This window comes from Petaurus breviceps, unplaced genomic scaffold (genome assembly GCF_028583685.1).
Source record: "Petaurus breviceps papuanus isolate PSGF00001 unplaced genomic scaffold, PetGlider_PUasm1.0 90617, whole genome shotgun sequence".
Classification (NCBI taxonomy): domain Eukaryota; kingdom Metazoa; phylum Chordata; class Mammalia; order Diprotodontia; family Petauridae; genus Petaurus; species Petaurus breviceps.
This window is the reverse complement of record NW_027187287.1, coordinates 4541447-4554823: the sequence shown is the minus strand read 5'-3', so window position 1 is coordinate 4554823 and position 13377 is coordinate 4541447. Positions and strand designations below refer to the sequence as shown.

Below are 13377 nucleotides of genomic sequence, written 5' to 3'. Positions count from 1 at the left end.
GTTTTTCTGAAACCATTCCCCTCACTATTTCTTATAGCACAGTAATATTTCATCACAATCATGTACCACATCTTGCTCAACTATTCCTCAATTGATGGGCATCCCCTCAATTTCCAGTTCTCCTCCACCACAGAAAGAGCTTCTGTAATTATTTTTGTACCTACAGATCCTTTTCCCTTTTCTTTGACCTTTAGGTTACAGACTTAGTAGTGGTATTGCTGGCTCAAAGAGTGTTTTATGAACATTTTCATAACCCTTTGGGCATAGTTCTAAATTGTTCTCCGAAATGGTTGGACCAGTTCACAGCTCCACCAACAGTGCATTAGTGTCCCTATTTTTCTACATCCTCTCCAGCCTTTGTCATTTTCCTTCTCTGTAATGTTAGCCAATCTGATGGATTGTTTTAGAGTTATTTTAATTTGCCTTTCTCTAATCAATATTAATTTAGAGCATTTCTAAATTTCCTTCTTTAAAACTTCCAACAGTTGTTCCTAAATTTGCCCTGCAGGGCCAAGCAAAATTGGTCTAATCTCTCTTCTACGTTGTGGTCATTCACGTACTTCAAGATATTTAACATGACCGCTCTGTCTCCCTATCTCTCCTGTCCTTTTCCTTTCCTCTCCCTCCTATTTTCTCCATGTTAAACATTACCAAATTTCAGCTAGTCTTTTTTTTTTTTTTGCTTTTTTGGAGTGGGGAAGGCAGAGCAATTGGAGTTAAGTGACTTGCCCAAGGTCACAAGGCTAGTAAGTGTTAAGTGTCTGAGGCCATATTTGAACTCAGGTCCTCCTAACTCCAGGGCCAGTGCTCTATTCACTGCACCCCCTAGCCTCCCCTCAACTCGTCTTCTTATGGTATTGTACCTTTTCCATTCTAATTGTCCTCCTCAGGAAAAATCTCGAACCTATCTTCCACTCAAACTCCAAAATGATTTTCCTAAAGCACAAGTCCAATCATGTCACCTTCTGCTAAAGTTAACATCACCTCTAGAATCAAATATAAAATGTGTTTGGTGTTCAAAGCCCTTTATAAAATACCACCCACCCCCACTCACCTTTCCAGTTTCTATGCCCCTACCAACCTCATTCCACCCATATACACTGCAGTTCAGTAATGGTGACTTCCTTGCTGTTCCCCAAACAAGACACTCCATCCCCAGCCCTGGGCCTAGAGTCCCTCATGCATAGTGTAGAATAGTCAGGACCAGTGGTGCCAGAGCTTTACTCATCACTAACATAGTCCTCAAGAAAACAGAGTTACCTCGGTATCATGATGGAGTTTTAGGTGCTGCTGCTATTAGCTTATGTTGAGTTTGCAATGAACTAAAACTCCCAGATTGTTTTTTTGTTTTGTATTTTTTTGTTTCTTAAGATGTCAGCTAGATGTCTGAGTGTGTAAAGTGCTGGACCTTCAGTCAGAAAAAATGTATGCTTAAGTCCTGCCTCACCCTTTACTGACTGATTATGTGATCCTGGCCATGTCATTTAACTTTTTTGAGCCTCGGTGTCCTCATCTGTAAAATCGGGATGTTGATTACATCTATTTCACAGGGTTATTGTGAGGATCAAATGAGATAACACGTAAAGTACCTTGCAAACTTTAAAGCTCTAAACAAATGCTTATTATTATAAATGCTAATTATTTTGGTTTTGGTTTCAGCATTTTCAGTTTTTGTTTTTTTTTTTAATTAGTGAGCATTTTTTTCCCCTCCCACTTCCACCTGCTCAGGGGGAAAAAAAAACACAACAAAACCTTTGTAATAGACACACATAGTCAAGTAGAACATTACACTGTGTCCAAAATTGTGCATCTCATTCTGCGTCTTAAGGCTATCACCTCTCTGACAGGAGGTGGTTAGCATGCTTCATTTTTGGTCCTCCACAATTGTGGTTAGTCATTGCATTGCCCTGCAGGGTTCAGGTTTTTAGGGTTGTTTGTCTTTACAGTGTTGTTATCAAGTAAATTGCTTTTCTGTTCTTTTTTACTTTTCTCTGCATCATTTCATACAAGTCTTCCTAGGTTTCTCTGAATCCATCCCTTATATCATTTTTTATGTCACAGTGCTATTCCATTAATCCCCCATAACTTGTTCTGCCATTGGTAATTGATGTCCATATAGCTTCCATGTCTTTGCCACTGCAAAAAGAGCAAATGTACATATTTTTGTATATCTGGGATCTTTTGAATCCCCAGATATTTTTCATCCAAATATCTCTCTAGCTACACATTCTTGGGAAACTGGGTTTTTGAACCAAGGTGTAAGACTTTCTGTTTCCCCCAGTTAATTTTTTTCTTGGGTTCAGTCCAATGTTCCATCCAGTTGAAATCTTTTAAAATAATAGCTAACATTTATATACTGCTTACTGTGTGCCAGGCACTGTGCTAAGCACTTTACAATCCTAAATATTACTATCATCCAACATGTTAGTTATCCCTTGTAGCTTGGTTTCATCTGCTTATTCATTAAGCATGATGTTGCCATTCTCAGTTATTGATCATTATGTTAAACTGCACAGGACCTGGTATGTAGATCCCTTAGCCAATCCACTAGACCAGGGGTGGGGAACCTAAGGCCTCAAGGCTACATATGGCTTTCTAGGTCCTTCTGTGCAGCCTTTTGACTGAGTCCAAGTTTAACAAAATAAATCCTTTTATTAAGGGAATTCTATGAAGTTTGGATTCATGTCTTTGAAGACCTAGAGGGCCTGAAGGGCACAGGTTCCCCACCCCTGCACCAAAGACTGCTTTGCAAGTTGACACCTAATTAGTAATTATTTTTTGTGCCCAACTGTTCAATCAGTTCCAAATACTTCATTGTGCTATTGTTTGGGGGTTTGTTTGTTTGGTTTTTCTTTTTTTTGCTTTTTGGAGGGGGAAGGGCAGGGCAATTGGGGTTAAGTGACTTGCCCAAGGTCACAGGGCTAGTAAGTATTTACTGTCTGAAGCAGCTTTATGCTATTGTTTAGCCCACATCCCTTTATCTTGATTCCATGGATTATGTGAGAGACTGATAAGTACTTCACTAAAATCTAGATAATCTCTAAGTACTACACCCTTGTTCTACAAACTCTTTATAAGTCCATGGGGGCTCTTGATCCCTGCTTCCTGTTTTGGAAGCAATAAACATGAAATTTAGAAATTTGAAGGGTCATCTAGTCCAACCCATCTCTTTAATAATGCATTTTAAATTTCACCAGAAATCCACATCAAAATCACTAGCCTTTCATTAACAATATCTATTCTCTTCTTTATTTTGAAAATTGGGACAGTTACTATTGTTTAGTACTGTTACAATAATACATATCTTTTAAGTCTAAATTGGTTGTTGAGTTCTATGCATGTTCACAACAATCCTATTAGACAAAATTCTCCCTTTCTCATTGGAATTGCTTTCCTTTGTGTCTTCAGAATTTCATTTTGTAGAGCTTCCTAGCCTTTTTGAGCTGATGGGCTATAGCCTCTCTCTATAGCCATAAAGTCTACTTTTCCAAAATCTAGCATGTATGCCAGGTTATGACCAATTTTCCTTTCCTCTTCTATGATTTCTCTCAATGTTCCCATCATTTCTACTTCAGTGACCTGTAACTCCTTGTTAGTGATCCTGAATGGCCATTTTCTTTATTGTTTTCTCATCATCAAGAAGAAATCAGTTCTGAGGGGCGACTAGGTAGCACAGTGAATAGAGCACCAGCCCTGGAGTCAGGAGGACTTGAGTTTTACTAGCCGTATGACCTTGGGCAAGTCACTTAACCCCCATTGCCCTGCCTTCCCCCCTCCAAAAAGCAAAAAAGAAAAGAAGAAATCAGTTCTGATCAGTTCTGAATGCACACCTCCTGTCCCTGGTGGCTTCTCTCTCCCTCTGATTGGATGGGAGCTGCTTCCAGATCCTCATGAAGTAGGCACCCAGGTAATTCACCTCATCATTTCCCACCTGGCTTCTTTTCTGACTTGTATGATCACCAGAATCTCATCATTCTATAAGATGTGATCTACTCTGAAACTTACAACTCAGATCATTTCCCACCCTGGCTTCAGGGTTTCATCTTCCCCTCATGCAGCCATCTCTCCTACCTTTCACCTCCCACTCCCCTCTGCCTCCAGCTTTTCAGCTTCTTTCTACATGTTGTCTTCCCCCATTAGATTTTGAGCTCCTTGAATGCAGGGACTGTCTTATATCTTTCTTTGTATATCCTGAGCTTAGCATGGTACTTGGCACATAGTAAGTTCTTAATAAATGTTTATTGACCCTATCTTGTTGATTCTAGTTTTAGAAAGATAAACTTATTATTAAAGCAAACCAAGAAATTATTAGCTACTCTGCTTTTCTCAGAGAGCTCCAAAATAGAATTGAAGAATTCAAATTCCCCATCACTGTTATATAATGCGTCTGTGCCAGGAGTATGATCTGTTTCCCAAACTCTTCATTGGTTTTCTCCTTTTATCTAAGTAGTCTGTAGTATACTTTGCTAACAATATCATCTCTGTTGCTACATCCTTTGATCTTCACCCAAATGCTATCCATACTACATTATCTTACTTGACCTTCACAATAATACTATGAGTTCATTAGTATAGATGTCATTTCTCCATATTCCAGACAAGTGAATTGTAGCACATAGAGTCAGTGACTTGCTCAAAGTCACCCAGATAGAACATTTTTTTTTTTTGTGGAAGAATTTGGATCTAAGTCCTTTCTGACTCCAAATACAGCACTCTCTCTACTACACCAAACAGTTTTTCATCAAGTAAGTTTCAGAAATAAGTACAGAGGAAAAAGAACAAATGACTTATATCATACTTATATTATTCTTTAAGAACCTAGACCATAGTGTATTTGTAGATTTGTTAGCCATAGCCTAGAACATACCCAAGAACAGAAATACTCTTTGCAGAGAAATGAAGTGCATGTACTATGTACCACTCAGTAAAATTTAGTGATGAAAGAGCCCAATTTCATCAAAATAAGCACTAAAAGAAAAGTAACCATTTTTTTTTCAGTGTGAGCTAGCAAATTAAGAGTGGGCTTTCCCTTTTTGGTAAATGATGCAACTACACCATTTTAAGTGAATGCAGGAACTCTAAGGGCCTTGGATTTGCAAGTCAGCAACCAGGGCTTTCAGGAACTAAACTGTTTGTAGACGATGGGTCCAGTGCTGCCAAAGAACCTGGCATAAAATCAATAATTTAGAAACTCTTAACAGATCCTATTGATTTACCACTTTGGCCTTTCTCCCTGTCCCATGAGGTTCCAGTGAATAATATGTGTTACTTTTTTAAATCCACAAGAAGGGCTCAATAAGATAAACTCTTGTCGCTCTCAGCTGAGCTAAAGGGTACTACCAGAGTGGGGCCTTTGTCAAATGCCATTCCAATTATTCATCTGTCTAAACCAGGTTATTTAGCTAAGCTGAATTATGTGATCTCATGATATTCACCAGGCATCTAAATGGTTCTAGTATACACCCCTTGCTCCACTGAGCATAATAAATGATTGTTTACTTCTCAAGCCCAGTGATATTTCTGAAACACTTTTATGTATAGCCTCATTTACACTTTTGGGTTTTTTTCCCTTTTGTTATGTCTCTGGCTCATGTTTCATTAACAGGTATATCCAGTACACTATTGAAAGCTAATCTTGGTCCTTTATAACTTTTCATGTCTTTATGAGGTAGCAGTCAGCAAGATAGATAAAGCTCACAAATGTCTGAAAATTTATCATCTTAGAGACAGCTGGTGGTACAGTAGATAGAGTGATATACCCAGAGTCAGGAAGACCTGAATTCAGATTTTACCTCAGACACTTTCAATGTGATTCAAGGCAAGTCACTTAACCTCTGTTTACTTCAATTTCTTCAACTATTAAATGGGCACATTAATAGCATCTACCTTGCAGGGTTGTTGTGAGAATCAAATGAGATATTTGCACAAAGGGCTTAGCACAGTGGCTGGCATATAGTGGACATTATATTTTTCTCCCCTTTTCCTTTACCCCATTGATGTCTGCCAGCTGCCTCCATTCTTCCTTTCTAGCCTTATTTTACTTCATTCATCTTCATACATTCTACATTCCGGCCACATTAGATACTAGCCAGTCTTATCCTGCCATCTTTTACTTGCAAGCCCATCCCCTCCTGCTTTGAGTACACTCTCCATAATCACCTATTAAAATCTTTCTCTTCAAGTCTCAACTCAAGCACCACCTCCTCCAGAAAGCCTTTCCATATCCTCCCAGGTAAAGTAGAACTAGATCGTTCTCTGAAACCAGTGCTCAACACCTTACTTCCCTGAACTGTCATATCCAGAAATTGTTTTCCTTAGAGAATGGAAGTTCTTTGAGAGCTCAGCCTTTCAGTTTGGATTTCTAAAATGAATTGGTTAACCTATTGCTCAAGAAAATCTATTGCTGAGTCTGCCTCAGAAAATAGTCAGAGGCTATCTGGGCCCATGACATTAAAAGAGAGTTTCTGCTGTAGTGTTTCAGGTCAGAATTAAATAGTAAAATCAGATCTGGGTGTTCAGGAAAGTAAAGCTGGTGTTTTGCAAACAGAATAGGCCATCTTTGTGTAGATCAGATTTAGATTCACTTTCTCAGATTTAGTAAAATGGGATGAGATGTGTTTGTCAGGAGGACTGTTGAACTGCTATAAAAATCAGCAAATGAGAGATTGCAAGATGTCAAAATAACACATGTATACTTAAACTGAGAATGACTGAATGCTAATTTTAAATCATGGCCTCGTTCAATTATTTATCATATTCAGAGTTTGGGTTCAGTATTGCCTTTATTTGAAAACCAACAAAGTTTAACACTTTGAACCAGATTAACCAAGTAAGTAAACTGTCATCAGCAAAATGGAGCAGTCTCTCTCATTGAGAGTCCTATACCTGGGCAGTTGATTTTCTCCATTTTCTGTTTTCCATTCCATGCTCCATTTCCCTTTATTACTCCTGGTTCTTCCTTCAACTGCATCCTCAATGGCACTGGATCTCTTCTGCTAGTGTCCACAATATACATATAATTTCTTAATAATTTGAGAATCTGAAGTATCACCTTTCCCTTAACTTCTTTGGATCAAAACTGTACCTAGAGTTCTACCACCAAAATGTTAAAAGTGAAAATGAAGAACACAAAAAAGCTGTACTGTTTAACTAATGTAATTGAAACCTTACAACCTGGTTATCCTTTGTTTAATCAGCTTAAACCCCTTGTCATAAGGATGAAATGACACTAGGACAGATATTCATACGTCCATTTTTGAAGAAGTGAGGTGCCTAAAGAAAAAATATAGTAACAAAACCATGTAACACATTAACCCTTTATCTAGCCAGCTTTTTTCAAGTACTTTCAAGAATGAGTACTTATAAATACTGAGTACCTTGATCCCCCACATGATGATATCATTAATCTTCTTTGAGTATGAAGGATGAATAACAGCCAGATTTTTTCAAGTACTTTCAAGAAAGAGCATTAGGGGCAGCTAGGTGGCACAGTGAATAGAACACCAGTCCTGGAGGCAGGAGGACCTGAGTTCAAATTTTACCTCAGACACTTAACATTTACTAGCTTTGTGACCTTGGGCAAGTCACTTAACCCCAATTGCCCAGCCTCCCCCCCCAAAAAAAGGGGGTTCACTTATAAATTCTATGAGGATACCAGCATATAGCATATATGTTTGGGGGGGGGGGGGTAGTGGGTGTATTTCTTAGTGCATGGCAGAGTATGGTTGGTCATTAACACCACTTTGCCTTCATATTCCCAGAAGGTATTCAACCCTTTTTTGAATGCATTTAAATTATCAGCCTATGCCATTTTAATGAAGTCTATGTGCTTCATAGCCATTGTACTTCTAAAAAGTAACTTCAAGAAATTCTTTCTGATTCTAATATATGTCTCTTGTTTCCATCACCTCTCTTTTAAGAAGGAGGTAACATACTTCATCATAGTTCCTGTCGAGACATGGTTGGTCATTGCATTGATCAGAGTTCTTAGTCTTTCAAAGTTGTTTTTCTTTAAGGCATTACTTATTCTTGTATAATTGTTTTCCTGGTTCTGTTCACTTCATTCTGTATCACTTCATACTATATAGGATTCCTGGAAGTCATCACTTTCATTATTTCTTATGGCACAATAATATTACTTTGCATTCTTATACCATTCATCCAAGAGGCAAAGTCCCTCCTTCCTTAGGTTCTAGATTTTTTTCTTTGTTATACACTTTTAATCCCTTCTCCAGACATTTTTTAAGCAATAAACATTTATTAATTGCTTATTATGTGCAAGGCACTGAAGTAAAGGATAAAAAGCAAGGCAAAAGTCCCAACCACTTCCTGCCCCCAAGTTGCTCACATTCTGCCGTGACTCTAAGGGAGACAGCATGCAAAAACAGATATATGCAGTGTAAATGGAAAATAATCTCAGAGGACAGGCATGGGGGAAGGAGGAGGGGAGGCAGGACCAGAAGTTGCTATTTCATCTGCCTAGAAGGAAACCAGGGTGAGATGAGGTGAAAGAACATCCCATTAAAGGAGACTCAGAAGTGTCCACACAGGTAGGAGGCAAACCAGGAGAGAATAATGTCATGAAAAGGAAAAAGCATTGCAGAACCAAGGCTGACTGACAGTGTCAGAGCCTGAAAAGGTACCAAAAAGGATTGAACTGAGTCCATTGCGTTTGGCAATAGAGGTCATTGGTGAGAAGAAAGGAAGTGGAAGCACTAAGTATAGGTAACTTTGTCAAAGAGTTTAGACAAGAATGGGAGGAAAAATAAAGGGCAATAGCTAACTGGAATGTTTGGATTAAGTGAGGCATTTTTGAGGTTGGGGAAAACAACATGTTTGTAGGTACCAGGAAAGCAGCCAGAAGTCAAGGAGAAACTGAAAATAAATTAGAGAATGGGAATGATAGTGCATGTAATATGCCAGAAAAGATGAAATGGTATCAAGGGTACATGTAGAGGCATTTTCCAGAGGATATTTCCTATATGAAGAAATAGAAGACATGATTCCTACCCTCATAAAATCTATAGCTTAAAAAGCTTTGCACCAGTAAAAAAAAAAAAAAGGGCAGTATTGATATACAATCATACTGGCATAGACTATTATAGCTATAGAAATTCATGTACAAGCATAAGTATTCTCTCCAGTGTTTTGTAGAAGGCACTATACTCAGTCTCTTGGTATAAGCATAGAAATTCAGATTAGTTACCAGGTACTTTCTTTTCCATTTCTTTTTGTAGGTATTACAAGACTAGATGATCAGATCTTCCTTAATAGGAACCCTGGTGTTCCCTCAGTGGTCAAATTCCACCCCTTCACTCCTTGCATAGCTGTAGCTGATAAAGACAGCATTTGGTAAGGGTCATGGTAACTATTCTCCTGAGTCCATTAAGTATTAACTAAATATTAACTTCCACATGATTTAACTTTACATTTGAAGGATGCTGAAACATCTCTGAATGTGGGGCTCCCTTGTTTGGTTCGAAACAGGAAGGTCTCAAAAATTGACAAGATATTCTTCCCCTTTTCCAGTCTCTTAAAGGTTGAGAGCATCCTCTCTTGCTCTTTATAGAGGAGCAGAGCCCCAAAGTAGTTATTATAGATTAATGGACAGCGAATCAGATGTTATGTCTTTGAGATGTGTTACTTTTATACTGTACATAAATATAAAGTGGTTTCCTGGTTTTACTGTACATATAATAGTCTCATCAAAACTAGATTTGTACCAGAAAGTCTTGTAATGGGGATTCAATCTTATTACTTCCTCTGCAAAAGCAAGAGATGCTATGGAAAGTCATTAATTTAAAAAAAAAAAACATTCAAATGCCCCAAGGAAGAAAACAAGTTTAATTTGTAATAAGTATAAACTTTTCTAATTGAAAAGGTACGGATTTAATAAAGATTTCTTTGTACTTCTAACAAAACAGATGCAGTTCTCACTTTCTTTTTTTTGTTTTTTTTTTTTAATTTTATCCTTATACTCCTCAAGTTTTTGGGACTGGGAAAAAGGGGAGAAGTTAGACTACTTCCACAATGGAAATCCTCGCTACACAAGAGTCACTGCCATGGAGTATCTGAATGGCCAGGACTGTTCGTTGCTACTGACAGCCACAGGTAAGCCACATTCCACTTGGTCAAAGAAATGGGAGCAGGGGATAGTAACATATTATTTCAGGGGCATTAGCAGATGGATTTGGAGGCGTGGGACCCTGAGACTCCTGGGTTTGAGTGGTAACAAGGCTTGCTCTTTCAGGAAATCTTTTGTCCTGATTGTATTTCTTCTCTTCCTGATGGAAAAAAATCTCTTGATTGAGGGTTATCATCATAAAATGCCAGAAGATTTTGAGGGAAATTACTTCAACATCAAATATCATTTAAAGGCAGAAACTTTGCCTGTATGTTTTAATTGCCCTGGGTTTGACATATTGTAAGACCTTCCCCAGGACAGGTTTTCAGGACAGGATTCCAGACCTGGAATCAGGAAGACTCACCTTCCTGAGTTTAAATCTAGCCTCAGAAACTTACTAGCTGTGTGACCCTGGACAAGTCACTTAACTTTGTTTACCTTAGCTTCTCATTTGTAAAATGAGCTAGAGAGGAAAATGGCAAGCCACTTCAGTATCTTTGCCAACAGGTCACAGAGTACCGGTATCTGACACAACTGAAAAGACTGAACAACAAGAAGACTTTCCCCAACAGTCTGTTTCTGCTGAACCATCAATACTAGTTCCTGTCATCACCTAGAAATAGAAAGTGCATATTCATTTGAATTGTTAGCTATTATTGAGTACTCCTCTAAACTAGACTGGAGTGGTAACTGCTTACAGAGGAAAAGATCAAGAAGGTTGTGAGCAAATTCAACACAATGAAATGTCAGTAGGGATTAAGAGAAATGTATGCCATTTCTGAGCTACAGGATTAAGCTATTTGCTAGACTAGAAGAATGAGTGTTTGTTTATAGGGATGATTCCAGTATTAGAGACTGTAAAAGGAGAATGTCATGGGGGTAGGAGCTAAAGCACAAGAGTAATGCAAGCAAAAAAAAACCAAAAGTGAAATCTGGGGAGATGTTTACTGACAGTGGAAATAAAAATGAAGAAATATAAGCAACTACAGAGAAAAAGCATAAGACAATAATTATATGAAGTCAAATTTCATATCTCAGATAAGAAAAGTGTGAAACAATAATATCAAAAGTTATGAAGAAGTACAGGAGAAAACAACCGAGGATCAAATCATGGCAATGTTTTTATTGACCTTTGTGAAGGCTGTTGATGTAACATGTCACATGAAAAACGTTAATTAAGGGATTGGAAAGGGATCAAGGAAGAAGTCTGAGAAGATGAATTAAAAGCAGGTTGGAGTGGATGACATACTCTATGACACAAGCAGAAGACTTTTTTTTTCTATCAAGTATCACTGACCAAAGAGGTTTAAAAAAATCAAGGGTCAGAAACAAAAGCAATATCTTTTTATTTTTATTAGAGAAACATAAGATGCTTGATTCACTCACATGTTAAGTTAAAAACTGAACCACTCAGCACACATTCATTGAGCAGAACTATTCTAATAACTGAGAAAGTCACAGAAGATATGGTCCCCACCCTCAGGGAATTTACAATCTACTGGTAAAATTAAGCTATACACAACTAACAGTAATGCCAAGCATAACCTGATGAGAATAATAATACCTAGCCTTCATATAGCACTTCCAGCTTTTCAAAGCACTTAACAAATATGCATGAGAGAAACAACTATAAGAGTTCCTGAAAGGGAGAAAAATCATTTCTAACTGGAATTATCAGGAACACTTCATGAGAAAGATTTAAACTCAGTCTTGAAAAATGGGTAGGAATTTAACGGAGATGGAAAAAGGGAATTGCTGGCATAAGGAACAGTGGACTGGAGGTGAGAGGCTATGGGACATATTCATGGAATTTGTCAAATCCTCTTTTCGCTTTAGTGTACAGTAGGCGAAGCTGTGTGCTGTGAATTAAAATAGGAAGGTAGACTGAAGCTGAATGATGGAGCCATGAATCTCTGGCCAAAGAGGTTCTACTTTGTCTAGTAGGAAGTAGGAAGCCTTTGATACTTTTTGAGCAATGAAGTCTCATGATCATCATATATATTGGGATAGTTAACCTGGTAGTTTGATTAACGATAGATAAAAGCAGAGAGAACAATTAAGAGACCACTGCCATAGTTTTGGGGGAGAGTATTGAAGTGGGGGGAGGTTTAAAGAAGAGGGAGGAATCAAAGAGCTTTTAACTACAGTTTTGAGCATACCTTTTGGAAGAATAGTGGTAACTATTAACAGAAATTGCGAAGTCAAGAAGAAAAGTAGATTTGGGAAGATGGTGAGGTGGGATTCTATTCCACAAATGTTTATTAAGTGTAGACGGGTCGCTAGACACTAGCACACAGAAAGACAAAAAACAAAGAGAAAACCAAAAAGTTGTGGCCCTCAAGGAACCTTAATTCTCCTGGGAAGATATAGCATTACGTGATAAGAAGCAGATTGAAAAATTAGAAAGCACTACTAATTAGAAGGGATCTCAGAAGTGTCCACTAATAAGGATTCTGACAGGTGGACCTGAGGAAGGAGTTCATTCTAGGTGCAGAAGACAGCTTATGGGAAAACACAGGGGCTTTTAGCCCAGAGCATGTGAAGGTGAATAATGTCAAATACATCAGGAAAAGTAAACTGAGGCCATATTGTGGGATGCCTTGAATGCCAGGCTGAGGAGTTTGTATTTTATACTAGTGGCAAGAGAGTCATTAAAAGTTTTGTTGTTAGGGGCGGTTAGGTGGCGCAGTGAGGAGAGCACTGGCCCCAGAATCAGGAGGACCTGAGTTCAAATCTGGCCTCAGACACTTAACACTTTCTAGCCATGTGACCTTGGGCAAATCACTTAACCCCAATTGTCCTCCCTTCCCCCCTCCAAAAAAAACCAAGTTTTATTGCTCTTATTGTTGTTTTTAAGAGTGATATATAATCAGACTTGTCTATAAAGATTATTTTGGCTGTTATATGGATAAGTTAAATAGGGAAGGGACTAGAAGCAGAAAGAGCAACTAAGAAGCTATGTACAGCAGTCCATGCATGGTGGGGGATGACAGCATAAGTGAAGAGGAGAAGGAAGTGAAAAACATTGTGGAATTACAATTGGATATGAAGTATGAGGAAGAGGGAAGAGTCAAAGGAGCACTTTAAGGTTTCAAACTTGGTTGAATAAAGGATAGTAACACTCTATAAAAAGAAGGAAATTTAGAGGGGAGGAGGGTTTGGGTGCAAAGATGATAAGTTCCTTTTTGCACATGATGAGTTTTAGATATTTTTTCAAAACTTTAGCAATTTTGTTGTTGTGAGTATTTAGAGGA

General features: G+C 38.2%; 1 protein-coding gene across 2 annotated transcripts in view; it reads left to right on the top strand.

Annotated features, from left to right (window-relative positions):
• RPTOR (regulatory associated protein of MTOR complex 1) overlaps positions 1-13377 on the top strand; it is a 528996-nt gene that overhangs the window by 462069 nt on the left and 53550 nt on the right. For both annotated transcript variants that reach the window (XM_069064093.1, XM_069064092.1), the window contains exons 26-27: positions 9237-9351; positions 9986-10110. In XM_069064093.1, coding sequence (XP_068920194.1) covers positions 9237-9351; positions 9986-10110 — 240 coding nt within the window. The remainder of the gene's footprint in view (positions 1-9236; positions 9352-9985; positions 10111-13377) is intronic.